The sequence below is a fragment of the Cololabis saira genome, chromosome 13 (genome assembly GCF_033807715.1).
Source record: "Cololabis saira isolate AMF1-May2022 chromosome 13, fColSai1.1, whole genome shotgun sequence".
NCBI lineage: Eukaryota > Metazoa > Chordata > Actinopteri > Beloniformes > Belonidae > Cololabis > Cololabis saira.
In genome coordinates, this window is record NC_084599.1 from 43,903,064 (window position 1) to 43,929,797 (window position 26,734).

The 26,734-nt window shown below is 42.0% G+C and overlaps 1 protein-coding gene across 1 annotated transcript in view; it reads right to left on the reverse strand.

The window, feature by feature from the left end:
• The window catches only part of gorab (golgin, rab6-interacting), a 25,151-nt gene extending 5,858 nt beyond the window's left edge, over positions 1-19,293 (reverse strand). Inside the window, exons 1-5 of the mRNA XM_061739012.1 lie at positions 19,114-19,293; positions 17,220-17,634; positions 10,128-10,229; positions 4,652-4,792; positions 2,231-2,459 (exon numbers count right to left, since the gene is read on the reverse strand). Coding sequence (XP_061594996.1) covers positions 2,231-2,459; positions 4,652-4,792; positions 10,128-10,229; positions 17,220-17,634; positions 19,114-19,165 — 939 coding nt within the window. The 5' untranslated portion in view covers positions 19,166-19,293. The remainder of the gene's footprint in view (positions 1-2,230; positions 2,460-4,651; positions 4,793-10,127; positions 10,230-17,219; positions 17,635-19,113) is intronic.
• Positions 19,294-26,734: the final 7,441 nt, after the last annotated feature.

Below are 26,734 nucleotides of genomic sequence, written 5' to 3' on the forward strand. Positions count from 1 at the left end.
TTTATTTACCTTATATAACCTCTCCTGACGTGGGACAGAAACGTCCCCCCCGTCAGAGTCGTCATGGAGGTGAAATCAGACGAGACCAGAACAGTTGTAGAACCAGACTGTAAATGTTTATTTCAGTTTTTAACCGTCAGGTCAGTGATGGAGTCACTGGTGCAGCCTCTGGTGGCCGGGAGGGGAACTGCAACCAGACTCAAGTAAGGCGGTTGGTTGATCAGATACAATAATAACAACTTTATTTCTATAGCACCTTCCATACAAGAATGAGAAATAAACAATAATTGCAAATAAAAATGATCATAACGAAACATTTAGGTGCAATTATATAATACAGAATTTTGACAAAATTCCTTTATAGGACAATTCCTAGGACAGGATATCTGCAGGTGAGGGTTGATCATCCTCCGACGGTTAAGATTGTTCTGTTACATCACAAGATAAAGACCAAAGACCAAAGAGCTTGTTTAGGCCACGCCCACTAATCTGATGGTGCAGAACTGAAACATCGGGATCCTTTAACGGTTGCCGGGGTAACGGGCGGGTAATCTTCATTATAGACGGTGTATGAAGATCTCAGGAGTTTTCCTCTTCTAACGGCAGGTCATGATGCTCCTCCACCGCTGCGCCATCAGGACGGTGTTTGTTCTTGGACCAGAACCGGGTTCTGGGTTGAATCAGGGACGACGCGGGTCAAGCTGCATGTTTGACATTTAACTTCTAAACAGATTGGCTTTAGGCCCCGTCCACCTCGGCCCTGGTACCACAGGTTAGCCGTTTTAGCCTGGCTTAGCTCACGCTAACCAGTGGCACCACCAGGGGGGGGGGGGGGTGTTAGGGGTGGCCACGCCCCCTCCCCCTACAGGAAGAGTATTAGGGCCAGGCAGGAGAAAAATTAAAATAATATTTTAGAGGAGGAAGATTTTTTTTCATTATGAAAAAAGTCAAAATGTCGAGAAAAAAGTTGAAATGTCAAAATTTTGACTTTATTTTTGAAATTGTACTTTCGACTTTTATACAAAAAATCTTTTTTGGCCCTAATACTCTTCCATAATATTAAGTATATCAGTAGGTGTTTCTTTAAGTATTTCTGAGTCTGTAAACTACAACACTATAATAAAATCCTGTAATGATGGCTTTTAGTTTTGGTGTCATTCCCTGACACTAACTCTTGAAACCCAATATGGTTCTTATCGGCCCGGTCCATCGGTCCAGAACTAGTGGCTGATGGGAGGAGTCCGGACCGAACCGGAGCCGGTCCTGGTGGTCTTCAGAGTCCAGAACCAGAACCCTCCCAGCAAACCAGACGCTGGTCCAGAAGACCGGTTTCCTACCGAGTAGAAAACTGTCCCAGACCAGACCAGACCCCCCCCCCAAAAAACCTTAAACCAGCACCGACATCAGACGAGACGAGACACGCCTCGGTACCGACGAGACGGGTCGACTAAAACCGAGAAACACGATCGTAAAAGAATAAAAAAAGATGATTATTTTTTATATATATTTATTTATACCGAAGAGAATCAGGGACATGCAGGAGAAAAAATATATGAAAGGGGAAGATTTTTTTTTTTATTGTGCACTTCGAGAAAAATGTCGAAATGTAGTGAATGAAATCGAAATTGAGAATAAAGTTGAAATACACTTCAAATTCTTTCTGGAAATTGTACTTCAACATTAATTTCGACACTTTTTTGCAAAATGAAAAAAATAATCTTCCTCCTCTAAAATATTATTTACATTTTTCTCCTGCCTGGCCCTAATACTCTTCCGCGTGTGTGTGTATATATATATATATATATATATATATATATATATATATATAATAAAATAATATATATAAAAAAAAAATAACAATAACATTAATTAAAAAAAAGTATAATAACAAAAATAATAGTAAATAATAATAACAATAATAAAGCAGCGGTGCCTGAAAACCTTAAACCGTAGTGTCGAAGACGCAGCACTCTCTGGGAGGAGACGTGTGGGCGTGTCCGTGTGGGCGTGTCCCGTGTGGGCGTGTCCCTGGACATCAGGAGGCTCCGCCCCCAGGACGGGTCTCTGGGGGGTTCTGGTCCAGAACCGCCCCGGTTTCTAGTGTCTCTGGCTGGCCGGCCGTCTCTGGCGCCGCGTTGGCGTCTGTTGATGGTGGCGGCTCCGTTCCCCCCTGGGTCTCTGCGGGCGGTGGCTCCTCCCCCCCGGGAGGCCCCGCCCCCTCAGGCCCCGCCCCCAGCTGCTGCTGCAGATGAGGTCCCGCCCCCTCAGCCCCCTCCCCCTCAGGCTCCGCCCCCAGCTGCAGCTGCATCAGCAGCTCCTCCAGCTTGCTGGCCTTCCGCAGCTCGTTCTGCTGGATGATGGCGCAGAGATGCTCCGTCAGCTGCTCCTTCACCTCCGTCCGCCGGTGCAGATCCATCTTAGCAGACACGTACTCCGCCTCCGCCTTCTCGTACCGCTTCCTGGGGAAACGGGGACACGGGGGAAACGGGGACACGGTCAGACAGACTGGAGGGAAGACCCAGATCTAACCCCAGGACCTGAACAAACCGGGCCTGGATCCAAACCTCCAGGCTGAAAGTTGATTCGTTTGTATCTTCTAGACTGGATTACTGTAATGTGTAATGTGTGTACTGCAGGATGTCCAAGTATTTTGCTGAATAGGCTCTAGCTCAGGGGTCGGCAACCCGCGGCTCTAGAGCCGCATGCGGCTCTTTAGTGCCGGCCTAGTGGCTTTTTCAAAAATGTTTGACTTTTTTTTCTTTTTTCCCTTTTTTTTCCTCTTTTTCCCTCTTTTTTTTTCTTATTTTTTTCCTTATTTTTCTTTTTTTCTCTTTTTTTCTTCCTTTTTCCTTTCCTTTTTAATCTCGACATTTCAACTTTTTTCTCAAAATTTAGATTTTTTTTCTTGAAATTTTGACTTTTTTCTCGAAATTTTGACTTTTTTCTCGACATTTTGGCTTTTTTCTCAAAGTGCATAATAATTCCCCCAGTTCTAACTAATATAGTTGCCTTCATTCTAAGGCTTATACAAGACTTTTCATTTTTTGCGGCTCCAGACATATTTGTTTTTTGTGTTTTTGGTCCAATATGGCTCTTTCAAGATTTTGGGTTGCCGACCCCTGATCTAGCTGATCCAGAATGCAGCAGCACGAGTGCTGACAGGAATCAGCAGGAGAGACCACGTCTCTCCAGTGTTAGCGTCGCTCCATTGGCTACCTGTAAAATTCAGAATCCAATTCAAAATTGTATTACTTGCATATAAAGCCCAAAACGGCTTAGCTCCGCATTTTTTCCAAGACCTGATAGAGCCTTATGTTCCTGGCAGAGCTCTCCGTTCTCAGAGTGCAGGTTTACTCGTAGTTCCTAGAGTATCTAAATGTAGATTTGGAGGGCGGGCGTTCTGCTATCAGGCACCATTACTATGGAACCAACTTCCAATCTGGGTTAAGGAGGCTGACACCACCTCCACCTTTAAAACTAAACTTAAAACCTTTCTGTTTAGTAAAGCCTATAGTTAGTGTTTAGTAAACCTCTAGCTGGTGTTGGTAAATCTCTAGGTAGTGTAAACTCTAGTGTGTTAGAGTCAGTAGTCATAGTTGCAGCTATAGAACAAGACTATAATAGTTAGTCTCAAATATAGCTTGGTGGTAGATATGCTGCTATAGGCTTATGCTGCAGGGGGGACCGACATGATCCACTGGGCGGGGCCTCTCACCCTTCTTCTCCTCTCCTCTTCCATTCCTCTCTTCTCCATTTCCATTTTTATTTATTATAAATATCTCATAGCTATCATTTTTGTCCATCGTTCCTGTAGTTTCTTGTGCCGGCCCCCCTTTTTTCTCTTTTGTGCATGTTTGCAGGCTGGAGCTTCAGGAGCTGCGTGCTGGCCTGCGGCATCCCGCCGGATCCTGGTCCAGATCCAGGTCCAGACCCGGGTGATCCGGGCCTCACCTCTGCTGCTGCAGCCGTGAGTCCCGGATCACCCGGGTGTGTTTGGACTCTGCGGTGCCGCAGAACCGGTCCAGCAGCTCGGGTTCCAGCTCTGGCAGAACCGCCGGCTGATTCAATCACTGTAATCATAACAACAGCTGTGGTTGCCGCGGCGATGAGCTCAACCCCCCCAAACACAAACACCCGGGCCAACATGGAGAACCGGTACCGCCGTGTTCACGGACCGGCTTGACCCGGTTACAACCACGACCCCCGACCAGATCTGGACCGGATCAGACTGAATCCAGATCTGGGCCACGGCCCCCCCACAGGCCTCAATAAAAACAACAAAAAAACACTTACCGGTCACATAGATTCTATCGTCAGTTATGCGTTTCATCCCAAATCATTTGGGCAAAATGCAAGTATTTCTGAGCCTAATAATAACAAAAAATAAATAAAAATAAAAAATATTAAAAAAATTAAAATTAAAAAATTAAATATATATATTTAAAATAAATAAAATATATATGATATTAAAATGTATATGATCTATATTATATATTAAAAATGCATACCAACATGGTATTAACCATAAATATATATGCAGACAAGTTAGAAAAATAAATAAAAACATTTGGAGGCGCTCCTGGATCTAGATCCGATCAGACTTGAAACCTGAACCCGACCCGGCCCCCCGACCCCCCGGACCCCCCCTCACCTAGCGGTCGTGTAGTCCCAGCTGCTCTGCTCGATCCGGCCCCTCAGGATCCCGATGTCGTTGGACACCATGTCGTCCAGCGCCTGCAGCTCCTTCTGGATCCTCTTCAGCTTGGCCGCCTCGGCGTGGGTCTGTTTGGACCTGGGGGGACGGATAAGGACCGTCAGGGCCGTCAGGGGTGGGTTCTGCCGGGGCCGGACCGGGCCGGGGCCGGTACCGGGTCAGGGCCAACCATACAACATATACCGTATTTTCCGCACTATAAGTTGCACCTAAAAGCCTTAATTTTCTCAAAAACCCACAGTGCGCTTATATATGATCATTACGGTAATTTCTGTTACTGTAGTCAGGGGGATTGTGGGTAATGTAGTCAGGGGGATTGTGGGTAATGTAGTCAGGGGGATTGTGGGTAATGTAGTCAGGGGGATTGTGGGTAATGTAGTCCGGGGGGTTGTGGGTAATGTAGTCAGAGGGATTGTGGGTAATGTAGTCAGAGGGATTGTGGGTAATGTAGTCAGGGGGATTGTGGGTAATGTAGTCAGGGGGATTGTGGGTAATGTAGTCAGGGGGATTGTGGGTAATGTAGTCAGGGGGATTGTGGGTAATGTAGTTGGTGCTAAAACCATCAGGAATCATCACAGACGTTCAACACAACAGCAGCGACGCTGACTCGTATAACGGAGACTTTGATGAGACGGAGCAAAGCTGGTTTTTATTTTGTTAATAAAGTTTGACATACGGTACTTTTCTTCTTGTTTTTTTTTTGTATTTGCTGTAGGATTTTGTAGCATTTCCTGTAGCAGCTCCATCAGGTAGATACGTAACTCAACCCCAGACACTATAGTACGGTATTTTACCAGATATTTAGTGCACCTTATAGTGTGGTGCGCCTTATAGTGCAGAAAATATGGTATTCCTTATTATCCGTCAATAAAATTAACATTTTTCAAACATGTTTATGTTCAAATTTAAAAAATTATATACAAGATCTTCCTTCTTTTCATCATTTCTTTTGTGTTAATTCCGATATTCATTCTTATGCCACAATGCACAAAGATGATTTTAAGTTACCGTTTTGTAGAACATAAACATCAATCTTGTGGAATTCACTCAATAAATCTCTTAAATCATCACCATCCTTGCTAATATTCAAAAAACATTTAAAGAACTTTCTTATTGTTTCATCTTTGTAGTGTTTATTATTTAATCTGAGTTACATTTTCTTCTGTGTTTTGTGTTTTTTTACTCCCCTTTGTGTAGCTTTTGTTGTGTTTTTTATTCATATAAAGGAAATGATTCTATATAATCCACCAGGCTTCTTCCTTTCCTTCATGTTATTTCAATGTTTTTACATTTAGTGTTCATTCCACTCTTTTAATTTTTCTATCTATTTTTTCTTTTGAGTTACCACTCGAAAGAGAAGATGCTCATGGCATGGATTGCATTCATTTTTTGTATGGAGTATTTTTTCCTTGGATTTTTAATATATTTTGCATGGATTATTCCCGCCCTGCTTGGAGCGGGTTTATTCTTGCGTTGCCACTTGACCGGTCTCGCAAATGGCTTTCTAGACAATGTTTTGGGCTTCCTATCCTTATTTTAAGGACCTTGGCCTTGATGGCACGGACAGTAACTGAAAGACAGTGCTGTTTTTGTTTTTTATGGATATGTTTTTGTATCGAACTGAAGTGGATGCTTTTTCTATATTTTTTCTTCTCAGAGGACAATGACATGCATTCATGGCTGTGTTTGATTTATGGCGGCTCAGACTTTAAGTTTAAGGAAAGCCGTTTGTTGATTTTGTTTTTTCGTTTATTTTGTGGGGGGATTCTGGATTCTGGTATGTGTGTGTGAGAGCATGTTTGCGTGTGTGCGTTGATTTTGTCCATTCGGTTATTTGATTCTGGTGTGTGCGTATGTGTGTGCTTGCTTGTGAACAAAAGGAACAAACTGCAAGGCTGTGTGTGCGGAGAGCAATTGTTGCCCATACAAAGTAATTATGGCGTTTTGTGTTGAGGATTATTTGTTTCCGTTTGGAGGAGTGGAGGATGGAGAAATCATAGACACAGATACATCATGCTTAGAGGGAAATGTGAACAGTTTATATAGTAAATATGAAAATTTGAATTTTAAAACCTTTGATCGCAATGAGCACAAACTTTATGGTATTGACCAAAATCTTGATCCAGACAATAATTTCTATAATACTATAAGTAATAACTGTGAATACTATACAGATGAACAATTTATTAGTAATGTCAACATGGAAGGTGCCCTGTCACTAGTGCATTTCAACAGCAGAAGCCTATACAGAAACTTCACAGAAATTAAAAAATATCTTGGGAAGTTTAAGAAATTTAACATTATAGCAATTTCAGAGACTTGGCTTGATGACAACAAAGGCTATGATATGGATCTTGATGGCTATGAGATGTTTACAACAAATAGAGACAGTAAAAAAGGAGGAGGTGTTGCAATATATGTTGATACTGCTTTAAAATGTAATATGGTCAAAAGCATGTCAAATAAAATACAAGATCTTATAGAATACTTAACTATTGAAATTATTAACGAAAAAGCTAAAAATATAATGATCAGCTGCATATATAGAACTCCTGGTACTTGTTTAGATAGATTTAATAATAAAATAGCTGATATGTTTAGTAATATAAATAATAACAAAGTGAATATAGTTTGTGGGGATTTTAATATAGATATTCTAAATCCACATGGAAATAATAAAACAATAGACTTTATAAATCAAATGTATAGCAGTAGCCTCTTTCCTATAATACTAAAACCAACCAGAATCACAATAGACTCAGCAACTTTGATAGATAATATATTTACTAATGAAATTGATATTGAAATAACAGGGGGACTGCTGTTGAATGATATCAGTGACCATCTTCCCGTTTTTGCCATCTTACATAATTTCTTCAAGGCCAAAAAAGAACCCAAGCAAAACATCTATAACCTTTCCAGATTGAAAACACTGGAAACCATTGCAGCCCTTAATGTGGACCTTAGTGAGCAGGACTGGCAGGAGGTCTATGTTAACAAAGACCCCAACAAAGCATATGATGCTTTCCTAGCCACATTCCTGGACCTTTATGACAAGAACTGTCCCTTAAGAAAACAAGCTGCAAAGCCCAAGAACAAATATAACCCCTGGATAACAAGGGGGATTGAAAATGCATGCAAAAAGAAAAATCTATTATATAAAAACTTTTTAAAACATAGAACGAAAGAAACCGAAAATAGATACAAAACGTATAAAAATAAATTATTAAAAATTATAAGAATTCAGAAGAAAGAGCATTATTATAAATTACTGCAACAATATCGGAGTAATACACAGGGGACATGGAAGGTAATAAATAGTGTAATTAGGAAAGGTAAGGGCAAAGCAGACTATCCCAATTATTTTACGAAGGATAAAAAAACAACAGTAAATAATCCAAAGGAAATAGTCAATGAATTTAATACATACTTCTCAAATGTGGGAAATAACTTGGCAAATGAGATTGTGGAGCCGGCAAATAAGGAAGGCTTAGTAGATCTAGTTGAACGAAATTATTATACAATTTATATAAGTGAAGTTAAAGAAATAGACATACTTGATATTGTGCATAAATTCAAAGATAAAAGGTCTGGTGATTGGACAGATATAGATATGTCTTTAGTTAAAAATATTATAGTAAACATAGTAAAACCACTGACCTATATATGTAACCTATCATTTCAAACTGGAATCTTCCCTAATAAAATGAAAACCGCCAAAGTAATACCCATCTTCAAAAACGGAGATAGACACCTTTTTAATAATTACAGACCAATTTCGTTATTATCTCAATTCTCAAAAATAATAGAAAAATTGTTTGTCAATAGACTCGATAAATTCATAGAAAAACACAATCTGCTGAGCAATAATCAATATGGGTTCAGAGGTAATAGGTAATAACCTCAATGGCTGTGATGGAACTAGTAGAGGAAATTTCAACTGCTATTGAGAAAGGGGAATATACAGTGGGGGTGTTTATTGACCTGAAGAAAGCATTTGACACCATAGATCATAAACTTTTATAAAATAAATTAGAGAGATATGGTGTTAGAGGGATTGCCAATTCATGGATAGAGAGTTATCTTGCTGACAGATTTCAATATGTTGAGTTAAATAATGATAAATCAGACCTAGAAAGAGTCACCTTCGGTGTCCCACAAGGTTCAGTGCTAGGTCCTAAATTGTTCATATTATATATAAATGATATTTGTAAAGTGTCTAAAATAATAAATTATGTCTTGTTTGCTGATGATACAAACCTTTATTGTTCAGGGAAGAATTTGGAACAGCTGTTGAATGTGGTGGAAGGAGAACTGAAAAATGTGAAGGCATGGTTTGATATCAATAAGTTATCATTAAACCTAACTAAAACTAAGTTCATCATTTTTGGCACTAGAAAAAAAAATAATCATATAACAATTAAAATTAGTGGTATGGAAATAGAACGAGTATATGAAAATAAGTTCCTGGGGGTAATAATCGATGATAAACTTAGCTGGAAATCACACATAAATAGTGTAAAATCAAGAATGTCTAAAACCCTAGCAATAGTAAATAAAACGAATTATTTTTTCTGTCAAAGACACAGTTTTTAATGTATAACTCACTCATAGTTCCATACATGACTTATTGTGTGGAGATATGGGGTAACACCTATAAAACAAATACAAACCCTATTTTTCTATTACAGAAAAGAGCGTTAAGGATAATTAATAGATCTGACTATTATAAACCAACAAATAATCTTTTTATTAAATATAATATCTTAAAATTCCATGATATAGTAGAGCAGAAAACTGTTTTATTTGCCTTTAAAGCCCAGCAGAAACTGCTTCCAAACTGCATTCAGGACCTGTTCCAGATAAAAGAAACCCGCTATGATCTGAGGGGGAAACTCATGTTTGAGATGACGACAGCAAGAACTAATATTAAAAAGAAATGTACATCAGTTAAGGCTAGAGAAATTTGGAATAGTTGTAATAACAACCTAAAAATGTGTCGCTCTATCGTCAAGTTTAAGAAATTGTTTAAAGAAAATACTGTAAATAAATATAAAACACTATAATTATAAAGTATACAATCAAAAACATTCTAGGATGTGAAATGTCAATTTTATATTTTGTCTTACTTATTTATTTATTTTTTTTTCTTCTTTATGTATTGTTTGTTTCCACTGAGTAAAAGCTAATGTCTCATATTTTTACTGATCATAAGTAAAAAGGGTCGGACTATAAGCTACGGCTTCAGCTACACCTTTACGGCAAAATAAATGTTGATTTTTTTTTTTTTCTCTTCCTTTTCATCTTGTTCTGTACAAGCCGAAATAAAGATTAATTAATTCATTCATTCATTCATTCATTCATTCATTATTTGTCTCATATTACTAAATAACTAAACTAAACTAGTACTCACTTCTCAGCGATGGTCTTGGCCAGCAGAGCTTTCTTGCGCTTGTTTCCTTCCTCGATGAGTTTCTGGTCCAGCTGTAGTTGTTCCAGACGAGTCCTCTCCCGTCTGCAGAGACAAGAACAGGTTTAGACCAGCAGAACCGGGTTAGACCAGCAGAACCGGGTTCAGACCAGCAGAACCGGGTTTAGACCAGCAGAACCAGAACCTGGACCCAGATCCAGACCTGCAGGTCCTCTACAGACCACTAGGGTCCAGATCCAGACCTGCAGGTCCTCTACAGACCACTAGGGTCCAGATCCAGACCTGCAGGTCCTCTACAGACCACTAGGGTCCAGATCCAGACCTGCAGGTCCTCTACAGACCACTAGGGTCCAGATCCAGACCTGCAGGTCCTCTACAGACCACTAGGGTCCAGATCCAGACCTGCAGGTCCTCTACAGACCACTAGGGTCCAGATCCAGACCTGCAGGTCCTCTACAGACCACTAGGGTCCAGATCCAGACCTGCAGGTCCTGCACAGACCCCCCCAGTCTGGTAATGAGTTGCAGAAATAAACTGATGTATGATTGGAGGCGTGGTCTCTTGATTGACCGACTTTTTTCTCAACATTACAACATTAATCTCAACATTTCGACTTTTTTCTACATTTCAACTTTTTTCTCGACATTTCAACTTTTGGCTCGTGCGGCCAATCAAAAGTTCACTGGTTCCGGTTCCAGTTCCGGTCTCAGTCCCACTTCTGGCTCCAGTCCAGGTCACGGTCCAGGGTTTGTGGACAGATGTCAAGAAAATGGATGTAAACCAATATTGATTAGCATCGTATGTTAGCATGAGCTAAGTCAAACTAGAATAAATCTGTGATTGACAGGTGGCGGGCGTGTCCCAGTCCACTTCCATCTACCTCTTCCGGCTCTCGACGAAGGCGGACGCATTTCTGCTCCTCTCCCTCCCTATCTTCCCTGCTACTGCTTGTTGTCTCGTCTTCAGAGCCTTTCATTTTCACTCCTCCGAAACTCTACAATCATGGAATTGATTAACTGGTCTCTCAGCACAATTGACCAAATTTTTGCAACAAGAAGTCAGGGGGTAAGGGAGCCCTCCTGCCCCGATGGGACATTTTTGCTGGATACACAATGGATTCCTGGAAACATTGGAAACCTTTGTGCTTGGCGATTCTGTCTGTCGAGGACGTTGAAGATGCCTTCATAATCGGATTTATGATAGCAGATTTCTCTTGATCGGAGGAGGGGGATTCCTGGTCTACCGACAAACGCATAAGTCGTCGGCAGCTGTTCTGGCTCTTTCAGAGCTGCCGGACGTGGCTGAAGGGTCAAGCAAGGTGATCAACGCTCAGACTTTAACGTTGGGGGAGCAAAGCCATGAGCTGGATGTGATTCTCGAACAGAATCGCAGGCTGGCGGCGTCTTTGAGCTCATTGGCAAGATGGATAACAACCTGGAGAAGTTGGAAGCTCGGCTTTACTGAGGCTGCCTGTTTTTGCAATATAATTGTTGATTCTATAATCTGGCTTTGACAGGGCGGTTTTGGCCGATTGCTCTGGTCTCAATCTCCCTGGTGGAATGTAAACAAGGGACTCTGCCCCCACTAGGGGTGTAACGATACACTAATCTCACGATACGGTACGATACACGATATTGAGGTCATGATAACGATACGATATTATAACAGTATTTTTTAACAACCTTGAATGAGGTAGTCATGAGGAAATGGTCTTTTATTTGAAAGACACAAAATACAAAACAATACTGTGCGTTTGCCCTATTGTTACAGTTTGTAATGCTTTATAACTGTTTAAGTTTTAAAGAGAAAGCCAGGACAACCATTTTCCACAAACTGAACTAAAAGTAAATGTCAGGTTTGCATTATGCATCTTCAGTTTCATACAAGTACAAATATTTAGACACAAACTGAATAGTTTCTCTCATGTATGATTTGACTTTTTTCTTTTCCAGAAATTTAACAACTAAAATTAAATAAATAAATAAAAGTAAATAAATACATACAATTTTACATCATAACAAAGATTGATTCATGCTCACCTTATAAGTGTAAGAGGAGATTTATTTTTGTTAAGAAGGTTATTTCATTATTTTATAAATCTATTCTTTATATTCTGATGTAAATCAGGGACTAGTTTATCTGTAGTGATTAGTCTGTTTTAGATTGGGCGGAGTGATACGCCACAGTACGGCACTAGGTGCTGTGTTGATGTTCTAAAATCCTACACTGTTGAGGGACATTAAAGTACACTGGAACTCAGCAGAAGTTTCCCCGTGTTTATCCTACTCACCACCCCAAAAAGGTTTAATTTAATAAGGTAAGGCTTAACTCTACACCAGCCTTACATCAGTAAAAGTTCAGAGCTCAAAACGGGACTAGTTTCTTCTGAGCGGAGTAAGATTTTGGTCCGCGGGTCGAGGCGCGGTCGTTTCTAGTCAACACAATAGATTAATATTAATAACCCAATATCGCGATACACTTTGTCACCTCCACGACACGTATCGTGACGTTTTTGTATCGCGAAATTTCGTGGCACGATATATTGTTACACCCCTAGCCCCCACTAACCCTCCCCTCTCAGGAACACCTGTGGACCTGTTTCAGAACAGACCGGGCCGTCTGATAACATCAAGGACATTGGCTGAGGAGCAGCTCTGGGCGAAGTTCACGGACTCATCGCTACACACACACACACTTACTGATAACCACACCTCCCTCAACTCAACACCTTCCTCGGCCCCCCCTCTTATCAGCCCCCCCCAACAGTCTCCGGGTTTCGAGCGCCACGAAGTCGCGGCGATCACTTGGATGTGTCGGGACCCCCCCCAACCAATAGAATAATTCCGTGATCATATTTACACTCATTCCTCTTTAAATCAATTCCGGTCTTTCTTTCTGCTCGTTCCCTCCCCGTCTGTCTCCATGATCTTATATTCCACTGGGCTGGTTTTCCAAACAAAGTTTCAAGATGCAGCAGCAGTAAACGCTGGTCAAGAGCAGAGACTTTTATTTAATAAATAGAAATCATTAAAAGAACAGATGGAAACAGGAAACATAAATGATGTCGTCGTGCTGCTGCTTCAAAAATAAAATCAAAACAAATCCAAAAATGATGCTAATAATGTGGTCCTCCATGTTGTTGCTAATCGAGTAAGTTAGTTTTTCTTCCGGTAGTTTAACTTCCGGTCCCCCCCCTATCCAATCAGAACCTTCCCAACCCCCAGACCTGGAGAGGAATTGGAGAAAGCGAGAAAAAAGTCGAAAGGTTGAGAAAAAAGTAGAAATTTCGACTTTATTCTTGAAATTGTATTTCAACTTTTTTCTCGACATCCGATCAAACGTGTTTTCCATGTAAACCTCAATTCAGAATTACCATTTCCATGTAAACTGGAAGGAAAATAGTTTCATTCTGAATTATTTAATTCAGAATTTAAAAACATCCTGTAACCGTGGCCGATGGGTCTCTGCTTGCCGGTCTCTTCTCTCCAAAGTTCTGAGAGGCAGCTCTGGTCTCTGGACCGGGTGATTCCCCTCCTGCAGAACCGGGTCTCACGAGACCGACTAACAGATCCTGACAGGTTTCCAACAACAGCTTCAGGAAACAGGAGTAGCGAGTGAAGAGCAGGAGGAGGAGGAGGGAGACTCTGTGACGGGAGTCTGAGCCGGGGCCAAGCTGCGTGAGATAAGTGCAAACATAAACTAATCAGGGCTCTGCGGGTCTGCAGGACCTGCAGGACCTGCAGGTTCTGCAGGATCCGGTTTCAGGTCCGAGCTCCGCTGGACGGCTGACGAACAAACATTCAAACATTTCCATGGCAGGAGCAGAACTGGGAGGAAGATGAAGCGGAGGAAGAGAGAGAGACTCCCGGAACCTGGAGACCTCGCTGGACCAGGACCAGGACCAGGACCTGGACCTGGTCTGCTGTCCGCCGGGATCTGATCAGATTAAAAACCTGAATCCAGATCTGGACCTGATCAGACTTCAGGGTTCCTACACATTGTTCAAGGTCAAATTCAAGCACTTTCAAGGGTAATTTTCTAAATCTTCAAGCACCTTAATCACTGGGGTAAAATATCTACAGGAATATTTATACTCATAATTATTTTTTCTGCTTTTTAACACAATTATGTACATTGTATTGTGCTGTAAACATGTAGTTATGTTTCATCTTACTGATTTTATTTCTCCTTGTAATAACTAAACTATACAGTCTGATCTAGGGCTGCAACTAACGATTATTTTAATAATTGATTAATCTGTCGATTATTTTTTCGATTAATCGATGAAAATCGATGAAAAACAAAAAAGCACTAAATTCCAACCATTCGAAAACAGAACTGACTGCAAATTCACAATTCAGAAAGTTCACAAACATGTTGCTCCTTGAACATCCCTGAGCTTTTAAAGTACTGATTAAATAAAACAACTAAATGGACTAACACAGAAAACATACACATGTATGCTTTACATCTGCCAAATATATAAAAAAAAAGTGCACAAAAGAGATATACTTTGTTTAAAAGGGACCTGAGCTGCCAGAACAATAAATAAATTATAAAAAATAAAGAAAAATACGAATCAGAAACAGGATTTGTTTGAACATTACAATTTGTTCTCTCACTGCCTTCACTCAAAAAACTAAGGATCTTACCAAGAAATGTTCTTATTTCTAACCTAAAAATGCCATTACACCTGATAACACACATCACTTAAAAGGTTAGCTGTTTTTCCCTCGTGTTTCAATTGAACTTTCAATTATGTCAAGCACATTTTAAGTTCTAGTTAAGTTTTAAGTTCAAGTCTTGATAAGATTTTTGGCAGTTTAAATAAAATGATGATTCCTGCTGTATTGGAGCACATTAGCCACCAGTGCTGCTTGTTTTATCATCAATGACTACAGAGATAAAACTGAAAACTACCCAGTTAGCTTTATTACGTTTTTATTTTTCTGACATTTTCTGCCTTTTCTTTTAGTTAAAACTGTAGCGGGAACAGATGTTTAGAGGAACCTTTGTATGTACCGGGTTAGAGGGGGAACATAGAGGAGAACGGACCAGAAGAATATAGCGTTCAAAGTTAAGCACTGAGCTACATGTGTCTCTGTCTGGGCCATTGCAGACTGCCTGAGCATGATGTTACTAAAACCAAACAAATCCGCGCCCTCTTTCTTCTTTTTACGTCCGCGGCGTCAGCGTGCTGTGCCGCATTAAATGTAGTCCGGGCGAAATACCTCAACTTCCGCTCCGCGACTTAAAGGGGACCTATTATGAAAAACACGTTTTTTCTTGTTGTAACATATATAAAGTGGTCTCCCCTAACCCTGCCAGCACAGGGGAGACAAAATACCATGAATTTCTGCAAGCTCTCTGACCCCCGCCGGCCAGAGTCCCCCAGTGTCACGTGGTTTTTTTTGAGCCGATTAAAATCTGCTCCCGTCGTTACGTAACGACGGGAGCAGATTTCCATAGGTTCAGCCTCCGCTGCTGAAACCACGCCCACAACCAGCTCTCTCCGCTGCTGGAGCGGTGCTTCCTTCAGCCAGTCGGACGGCGGAGCGGATCCGGGTTAAATCATCCAGGTTCCTGGGTGGTTTGGGAGCTGGGTCCTCGGGGGTCTGTCCCAGGTCGGACCAGCTTCACCCTCCGAGATTTTCAGGCAAATCTGTCGGTTTGATCCCCGGTAACGGGCGATGCGCAGCGGCTGCGCTCCGGAGCCGATCTGTGCGCCGGGCGCCCGCCGTGGGGTTGCGGCGCCCGTCGCGCAGCATCGGCCGGGCAGATCTGGCTGAAATTCCGCTGGTCGGTCCCCGGGAGTCCCTGCTACCAGTCCAGGCCGGTTCCTGCGGTCCCGGCCGGTGGGAACCGGTCAGATTCCCTGGTTAAAGCCGCGGTGATGCGCGCTGCTCCAGCCTACTTCCTGGTTCCCAAAGCGCGGTCCGTCCGACTAAATTGTCCAGGTTCCCAGCCGCTTTGGGAGCAAGGATTTCTGGGGTACGTCCCAGGCTGGACCAGCTTCACCCTCCGAGTTTTTCAGAGAAATCTGTCGGTTTGATCACCGGTAACGAGCGGAGCCATGCTGGGCGCCCGGCGTGGCTCCGGGGCCAGCGTTCAGCATCCGCCGGGCAGATCCGGCTTAAATAGTGCATAAATGTTATTTATATACGACTCATATTTTATTTTTTTAACAATAAAGTTTCCATTTGTGAAAATTCAGTGTTGTATTTATTTACAGGCTTGGGCTGCTCTGGCGGAGCGAGGTTTATTCTCCTCCCCTGCTACACGTCATTCAGGGAGCCAATCAGCACAGAGCCTCATTATCATACCCCCCCCTTCCCTTAGAATGAGGCGCAGAAAAAGGGGTTAGAAGCGGTAAAACTAGTGACAGGGCCCACAGGCTGGATTTATGATTTATGTAGAAAAAGCAAGCTTTAGATTGTTTTTAAGACATTCAAGGCCTGTTTAAAATATACATTAAATGCCATAATAGGTCTCCTTTAAGGCTGATTTATGGTTCCGCGTTACACCAACGCAGAGTCTACGGTGTAGGGTACGTGGCGGTGTGCATCGCCGCGTAACCTACGCTGTTGATTTAATGCGGAACCATAAATCAGGCTTTAGTGAGTGACGTAATAACTGCGCGACACAACGAATCGATAATGGAATTCGTTGCCAACGCTTTTAATAATCGATTTTTATCGATTCGTTGATGCAGCCCTAGTCTGATCCCAACTTGGTGAAAGACACGAGTTATAATTTCAAGCACTTTCAAGCACTTAAACTTAGGCTGCTTTCAGACCTGTGGTCCGTTTGTTTTGTTCTGATTCAGGGGCTAAATCGATACATTTGTTTCGTTTCTCGTTTGAGGCATTTGTGTTCACAACCGTCTGTAGCGGTTCAAAACTGTTAACAAATGCCATGAACCAACTGTTCTCTCATTGGTCAGAAATGAACGCGGATGTTTCCTCTTCTGTACCCCGGGAAAAACAACAAGCCCCTTTCACAGAGAGGGAGCAAAGCGGCGACCGCCGCCGGCTTCCCCATTCATTTATGGGAGAGACATTGATTCCTACTCACATTTCCACCTCTCCTCTCTCCAGCTCCTTGACGGCCCGGTTCTCCTCCCCCTGCTCCAGCTGGTGGTTCTGACCCGGTTCCATGGTGCTGGACCTGAGCGGTACCTGCTGCTCCGCAGGACCGGGTCCTAACCGGGCCCCGGGCCGGGCCTCTTCCTTGGGCGGGGGCTGGGAGAGCTGGCACTCCGGGGGGAGCCCGGCCGACCTGGACCCGGACCCGGCAGGCCCGGCAGGCCCGGCCAGGTTCAGCGCTCTCTCCCGCTGCAGCTGCTGCCGGTTCCGGCCGGCCGGAGGCGGCTTCCTCCCACGGAGGCCGACGGCTGGACCTGGACCTGGACCTGGACCTGGACCTGGACCTGGACCTGGACCTGGACCTGGACCTGGACCTGGACCTGGACCTGGACCTGGACCTGGACCTGGACGAGACACGGGGAGTTACTGGTGGTCGGTTCTGGTACAACCAGCGTTGGGATTAACGCGTTATTTAGTAACGCCGTTAGTTTTGGCGGTAACTAATACTCTAAACCGGGGCTCGGCAACCCGCGGCTCTAGAGCCGCCCTAGTGGCTCCTGGAGCTTTTTCAGAAATGTTTGACCTTTTTGTTTACCTTTTTTTTCTCATTTTTTTCTTATTTTTTCGACATTTCGACTTTTTTTTTCTCAAGATTGCACTTCAACATTAATTTTGACATTTCAACTTTTTTCTTGACATTTTCAACTTTTTTCTCAACATTTTCAACTTTTTTCTTGACATTTTCAACTTTTTTCTCAACATTTTCAACTTTTTTCTTGACATTTTCAACTTTTTTCTCAACATTTCAACTTTTTCCTCGACATTTCAACTTTTTTCTCTGCATTTCGACTTTTTTCTTAACATTTTCAAGTTTTTTCTCAACATTTCAACATTAATCTCGACAGGTGTCCCCCTGATCTCCCAGCAGCCCCCGCGGCTCCTCTAGCATGAAACCCAGATAAAGGTGGGGCACCTTTCTGCAGCTCTATAAAACCCCAGATAAAGGTGTATTACAGGTACAGGTGTCTCACCTTTATAGTTATAAAAACATTATAAAAACGCTAAAAACTCTGCAGTAAACTCCCGGATCCGCAGCCCGGTGTGTTTGTGGACGCCACGTCGAGGACCTACCCCTTGTTTCTTTTTCAGTTTTGCTTGAATACAAAATAAAAATAAATATTAATAAATATAACAGCAAGCTTTACTTTATAAAAAAAAAATATATATATATATATATATATATATATATATATATTTTAATAATAATAATAATAATAATATATAATAATATATATATATATATATATATATATATATATATATAGTTAAACTAAATATTTAACATTTTAACTAATTCTTTATTCTACTACTCTGATTTTCACCTAAATGTAAATTACTTATTATGGGTTATTATTCCTTTAATCTTTACACCAGGAAGTTGGTTAACATAAAAAACTATTCCTTTAAAACTATATTGTAAAATTCATCAGACCAGAAATAAAAAAATCAAAACAAAACAGTTTTAGTATTTAGATTTTAACTCCATGAGGGATTTTAATGGTACAGGTGTCTCACAGGTGTGTCACCTGTCTGCAGCCTCCTCAGCTCCTCCTCAGAGAAGGTGGGGGTAAAGGTAAAGGTACAGGTACAGGTACAGGTGAGTTACAGGTAAAGGTGTATTTACCTTTCTGCAGTCTCCTCAGCTCCTCCTCAGAGGAGGTGGGGGTAAAGGTAAAGGTACAGGTACAGGTGTGTTACAGGTAAAGGTATTTACCTTTCTGCAGTCTCCTCAGCTCCTCCTCAGAGAAGGTGAGGGTAAAGGTTTATAACCTCTCTGCAGCTCTAACAGGTGAGGGTACAGGTACAGGTACAGGTGTATTTACCTTTCTGCAGTCTCCTCAGCTCCGCATCAGAGAATCCCGCCCAGCCGCTCATTTTCCCGCCACCCAGGAATGGAACTCATGGAAGACGCGGGAAAAAACACACATAAAAGTTACAAAAACATGATAAAAACTGTAAAAACTCCCCAGTAAAGTCTGGCTCCAGCCCGGCTGTGTGTGTTTGTGGACGCCACGTCGAGGACCCCGACTCTCGGCCGCTGAGAGGAGGCCCAGGCTGGTGCCTGAACAGAAATACACCTAGACTTTAAATACATAATTACATCCTACAACCTGGTGTTTAACACAAACTCAGAGAAACCAGTCAGCAGGTTAAGAAAGTATAATGACCTCATACTTGGAATAAATGTGATTACAAAAGAAACTAAAGATCTGGCATATTTATGGATGTCCTCATGGTCTTTCAAAGTTGTTATTTTATTACTTTATTTACAACAACAAGAACAACAATTCGTTTCCTCCTCAGTGGACAAGTTCTATGTCCTCTATTAAAAACTATATATGTATATATATGTGTATATATATATATATATATATATATATATATATATATATATATATATATATATATATATATATATATATATATATATATATATATATATATATATATAATATAAATAAATATATATATATATTTTAGATTTTTTTCATCTTTATTTCGAGCATATTAAATAAAAATGAAAAACAATTACACAAAATATCAGAAAAGAATACAAATAAACAGTCATTAAACAAAATCAAAGTGAAATAAACCGTCATGCTTCTTTTTCAGTTTTGCTTGAATACAAAATTAAATTAAATATAAATAAATATAACAGCAAGCTTTACTTTATCAAAAGAAAAAAATTATAAGAAAGTTTAAATGACTTATTATGGGTTATTATTCCTTTAATCTTTTCACCAGGAAGTTGTTTAACCCTTTCAAAGTTTTTATTTTTTCTTTATTTACAACAACACAAACAACAATTTATTTCCTCCTTCTATGTCCTCTATTAAAAACTAACTTTTTCCAAATTAATTTACACATGTGTGTGTGTATATACATTATATATATATATATATATATATATATATATATATATATATATATATATATATATATATATATATATATATATATATATATATATATATATGTGTATGTATGTATATGTATACATTTTAACTACTTATTCTACTACTCTTATTTTCACCTTCTCTTCTTATAAGAAAGTGTAAATTACTTATTATGGGTTATTATTCCTTTAATCTTTACACCAGGAAGTTGGTTAACATAAAAAACAATTTCTTTAAAACTATATTGTAAAATTGATCAGACCAGAAATAAAAAAATCAAAACAAAACAGTTTTAGCATCTAGATTTCAGCTCCATGAGGGATTTTAATGAGCCTCATCAGGTAAAAAACCACACGTTTATGCATAATTCTGCGCGTGGTCTGATCCACTAGTCCTGGTTTCAGTTCTACTAGTGCAGGGGTCGGCAACCCAAAATGTTTTAGATCCATATTGGACTAAAAACGACATCCACTGCCAAGCCAGGAAGCAGGAACACACGGAGACACACGTCAAGCACTGGAAATCTGCAACAAAAAAAAACCACAAACAAAGCACGAAACCGGCACGGAGCCATCCAAAACACGAACAGCAATCGACCTAAATCTTGAGATCTGATCGCAGTCTGAGCTAAGCTATCGCTACCGCTACCTAAACCCAAAAACTAGAGAGCCAGCATGCAGGTGAACAAGCCAGTGTGTATGTCTATGTGTGTGTGTGTGTGTATGTATATGATCATGCATGTGTGTGTGTGTGTGTGTGTGTGTGTGTGTGTGTGTGTGTGTGTGTGTGTGTGTGTGTATGCATGTGACTAAATGACTATATGTGTGTGTGTGTGTGTGTGTGTGTGTGTGTGTGTGTGTGTGTGTGTGTGTGTGTGTGTGTGTGTGTGTGTGTGTGTGTGTGTGTGTGTGTGTGTGTGTGTGTGTGTGTGTGTGTGTGTGTAATAAACCAAACAAAGCTCCACCTGAAGTGTATCTATAGTGGGGGAGGGGGGGGAGCAACCCCGCCACCCGCGAGACCAGAGGCCGACAAGGAAGAGCCCGGAACCCAGGCCACCGGCAACCCCACAGAGGGGAGAAGTAGGAGGGAGACAACCCACCGCCTGCGAGGCCCCCCCCCCCACCCGGCGGCGGCCGAGGGGGCCCGCGGGCGGGGCCCCCACGGCGCGGAAAGAAGCAGCCAGGGATCCCGCGGCGGACCGCGACCCAGGCAATCCCCGGCCACCCGGTCCGGGCCGGACACGCGGCCAGGAGGCCCTCACCCTTCAGGCCAACGGCCCCCACCCGGCAGGGGGCCAGCCTGCCCGGAGAGACAGAGCCGCCCCGGCCGCCGACGCGGGCAGGCGCACCCGTCCCCCACGAAAGTGGCCCTCCAAGACCAGAGGGGCGCCCCGCCGTAGAGGCAGCGGGGGGGACCGGAGACGGGCCCGGAGAGAGGGAACCCCCCAACAAGGCGACACCCGCGCAGGCCCGACAACGGAGGGCCCCAGACCCAGGCATCCCATTCATTCATCCATTCACCTATCCGATACCTATACTAATAGTAATATAATATACTATACATAATAATAATAATAATACTAATAATAATACTAATAATAATAATAATAATAACCATCTTTGTATAATATAATATTGATAAATTATTAAGTTTTTGATGTCCTGCCAATGGAGGCTCAAATCCTCCATGGCAGGACCCTTCCATACCGCATTCTCACCGACACAGACATACAATCACGCACCGTTTCCCCCTCCCCGGGGGGATCCAGCACCGCCAGAAGGCACCCCAGGCTGCACGGCGGGCCCCGCCAGGCCCGGGTAACCCGACCCACCCGTCCCAGGCCCAGGCCGGTGAGGGAACGCGGGTGATGTGGGACCCCCTCCCGCCCCTTGTGTTGAGTGCATGTGATTAATGCCATAAAAACAGGGAGGAGGGAGGGCCAAGTATCGATTGACACAGACCCCCCCCCCTCCCGAACTACGTGTCCTTGTCAAGTGTATTTATAAAGTGTTGAATGTGCAGTGTCTATTTTGCTGTTAAAACCGTGAGGCGGGGAGTGCCAGGCCCCGCGGGACAGTGCCCCCCACGACCCGGACCCCCCGCCTTTCGCCTATGTGCGTATGAATCGTGTAGGGGGGGCAAGAGGGGGAGCGGAGGCCGAAGCCAGGAAGCAGGACCAGCAAAGCCGGCCCTGATAAGACACCCGCGTCCCCCCACCGGCCGTCCAGTAGACGGGGGCCGGCCCCCCGAGCCGGGCAAGGGCCCCACCGTACCTCCAAGGGCGCCCCCGGCGCCGCCGGAGCCCCCAGACGGAGGGGGAAACGGTCCAACATCCTCCCATTCATACTGACAACATAAGACATAGATACCTGGGAATGGTAGCACCCCGCCGTCGCGCCCGCCCGTGCACCCCCCGGTCAGGGGAGGCCCGCCCCCCGGACCCGGCCCCACCCCCCCCCGAGGCCACCCCGGCGGACACCCCAAGGGTCCCGGAGTCCCCACATCCGCAGGGGCACTTGGCCCCCGCCCAGCGACGGAGGACCAAGGCAGCAATGCAAATATGTCTGGAGCTGCAAAAAATGAAAAGACAACACATGCTGGGGGAAGATTTTTTTTCTCATTATGCATTTCGAGAAAGAAGTCAAAAATTTGAGAAAAAGTCGAAATGTCAAGATTAATTTTGAAGTACAATCTTGAGAAAAAAGTCCAAATGTCGAGAAAAAAAGAAGAAAAAAAAGAAAAAAGGAAGAAAGAAAAAGAGAAGAAAAAAGAAGAAAAAAGGGAAAAAGAAGAAAAAAGAAAAAGAAAAAAATAGAAAAAAAGGAAAAAAAGAGATAAAAAGAGAAAAAAAGGAAGAAAGAAAAAGAGAAGAAAAAAAGAAGAAAAAAATGAAAAAAGAAGAAAAAAGAAAAAGAAAAAAAGAGAGAAACAAAGGAAGAAAGAAAAAGAGAAGGAAAAAAGAAGAAAAAAAGGAAAAAAAGAAGAAAAAAGAAAAAGAAAAAAGAGAAGAAAAAGAAAAAAAGAGAAAAAAGGAAAAAAGAAAAAGAGAAGAAAAAAAAGAAGAAAAAAAGAAAAAGAAAAAAGAGAAGAAAAAGAAAAAAAGAGAAAAAAGGAAAAAAGAAAAAGAGAAGAAAAAAAAGAAGAAAAAAAGAAAAAAGAAAGAGAAAAAAAAGAAGAAAAAAAGGAAAAAAAAGGTGAAACATTTTTGAAAAAGCTCCAGGAGCCACTAGGGCGGCGGTAGAGCCGCGGGTAGCCGAGCCCCGGGCTAGCATGACTTTATCTTCTCGTTGCACTGCCCCCTGTAGGTTTGGATGCTCATAGCACCTTAACAGATATTTATGCAGATTGCTGGAAATGATGGTATTTTTACCCGGCTATGTGTAAACGTGGCCTGATATTTTCAGTACAGGACTTTAGTTTAATCACCGTGGAAACATTATTATTAACGTCTTTTCTACGAGCACTAACTCATTAGTCCAGGACGGTTTGTGGGTTATTTCAGCGTTCGCTGTGAGTTCTTCCTGTAATGGAAAAGGCACCTAAATCTTTGGAGTTGGCATCAACATTCAGGGCCAAATGTTTCCAAAGAAAGCTGCAGATGTGGGTCAGGGTCGGGTTTTCTCCCTGAACTGCAGGGAATCTTACACTTATCTTTAATAAGACGTTCCCAACAACGCTGATTCTGATTGGCTGTACCAGCGGTCGGCAACCCAAAATGTTTTAGATCCATATTGGACCAAAAACACAAAAAACAAATATGTCTGGAGACGCAAAAAGTGAAAAGACAACACATGCTGGGGAAGATTTTTTTTCTCTTTATGCACTTCGAGAAAGAAGTCAAGATTTTGAGAAAAAGTCGAAATGTCGAGAAAAAAGTCAAAATGTCGACATTAAAAAGGAAAAGAAAAAGGAAGAAAAAAGAGAAGAAAAAAAAGAAAAAAGGAAGAAAGAAGAGAAAAAAGGGAAAAAGAATAAAAGGAAGAAAGAAAAAGAGAAGAAAAAAGAAGAAAAAAAGGGAAAAAGAAGAAAAAAGAAAAAGAAAAAAAGAGAAAAAAAGGAAAAAAACGAGAAAAAAGGGAAAAAAGAAAAAAGAAAAAGAAAAAAAGAGGAAAAAAAGGAAAAAAAGAGAAAAAAGGAAGAAAAAAGAAAAAGAAAAAAAGAGAGAAAAAAGGAAGAAAGAAAAAGAAGCAAAAAAGAAGAAAAAAAGGAAAAAAAGAGAGAAAAAAGGAAGAAAGAAAAAGAGAAGAAAAAAAGAAGAAAAAAAGGAAAAAAGAAGAAAAAAAACGAAAAAAAGAGAAAAAAGGAAGAAAGAAAAAGAGAAGAAAAAAAGAAGAAAAAAAGAAAAAAAAGAAAGATAAAAAAAGAAGAAAAAAACGAAAAAAGGTGAAACATTTTTGAAAAAGCTCCAGGAGCCACTAGGGCGGCGCTAGAGCCACGGGTTGCCAAACCCTGGGCTAGCATGACTTTATCTTCTCGTTACACTGCCCCCTGTAGGTTTGGCTGCTCATAGCACCTTAACAGATATTTATGCAGGTTCCTGGAAATGATGGGATTTTTACCCGGCTACGTGTAAACGTGGCCTGATATTTTCAGTACAGGACTTTAGTTTAATCACCGTGGAAACATTATTATTAACGTCTTTTCTCTGAGCACTAACTCATTAGTCCAGGACGGTTTGTGGGTTATTTCAGCGTTCGCTGTGAGTTCTTCCTGTAATGGAAAAGGCACCTAAATCTTTGGAGTTGGCATCAACATTCAGGGCCAAATGTTTCCAAAGAAAGCTGCAGATGTGGGTCAGGGTCGGGTTTTCTCCCTGAACTGCAGGGAATCTTACACTTATCTTTAATAAGACGTTCCCAACAACGCAGAAGGCTGTTTCCCTGTGAACATCGGCCTATAAATTATAAAAAACTCTAGTGAGTCATTATTGAAGTGACAGGAAATGGGACCTGAAGGGAAATTCCTGCGCTGCCAGAGTGTCAGAGCGGCTGATTTAGCTTTATTCCCCTCAGCCATCCAGCTCCGTTATATCATCCTAATGTAAGTATGACTTCACAGTTATTGTTGAGGGTTACGGACCCAAAAGTGCAGGCGTGTGTTCTCAGTCTTGGCAGCGCGGAGGGGAAAAAAAGAGAAATCCAAAAACAGTGACCTCTGCCTGGCAACTAATAAAAACTGGCCTTCACATCTTCTTTGCATCTGGGGGCCAATTATGTGAGAGTTAAAAGCCGAAACACCTCGGGAGGGCATAAATCGCCGGCAGAGCGGAGACGGAGGCATGGAGGCCAGATGGGCGGCCTGGCTGGCGCGAGCTCGCGCGGCGTCGGGTTAGCTAGTCGGGCCGGGGACGGGCCGGCCTTGGAGCCCTGATTAGTGGGAGCCACATGGCTCATTACGGCGCTGACCTGTGGAGCAGATGGAGGTTAAAGGTGGGGGAAGTGTGTAAACCCCGCTGATAGAAGAGGAGATGGTTGTCGTGATGACTGAGCTCGGTTCAGGAGTTCACAGTTTCAGATCTTCATGTTCAGGGGGTTTTCCAGCAGAGTTGAGGTGCGTTCCTTCAACATTATCACATTAAAACAGGTTTTCTGGGAAGAAATACAATCAAATGTCCCCTGTGTCATCTTTTTAAAGGTCTTGGATGACTTCTTGCAGATTATATTCAGTTTATTTTAACCTCCTAAGACCTGGTGTATGCATATGTGAACATTTTGTCATGTTTTACTTCTTAACGCAACAAGAATAAACGTTGCATTTAAAATCTACTTTCCTTGTTGCATCATCAGTGCAAAAAAAGAGCCAATGATTGTTGTAAATCAAACCCAAGGGTGTGGTCTTTTGATTAACAACTGTCCAGATCAGGTCTGACTTATGGATACAATATGATGCAATGGATAGATATGATGTGAAAGATACAATGTGATAGATACGATATGATGCAATATGATGTCATATAGTAGATACGATGGATACGATGCGATAGATATAATGCAATAGATACAATAAAATGCAATGCAATATTTACGATACGATGCGATACTTTAGATACGATACAATGTGATGCAATGTGATATGTAAGATGCGAAGTGATACTATAGATGGGGTATGATGCGATACTAGATATGATAGGATGCAATACGATATGTACGATGCGATAAATATTATATGATGTGATGCATTAGATATGATATGATGCAACACGATATGTACAATATGATGCGATACTATAGATACGAAATGATACGATACAACCCCAGTGCGCAAAAAGACGTCTAAACAACGTCGTCCCAGCAGGGTACAAGAATGTAACGCCAGATGACGTCGTAATTTGGTCGGGTATCAACGTCACCAGGACCTCCAGACAAGGGCCAATTCTAGTCCAAAACAGGTCATTAGGGACGTCTTCCTAACGTCTTTTTCGACATTGGAATGGATCTCTCCACCTTTCCATTTTTAAAACAGAGCATGCAATACAAAGTAAAATTCAAATAGTAACTGTCACAGCCTGGCTCACAGCCATGACAAGGAGAGACACACACCATGATAA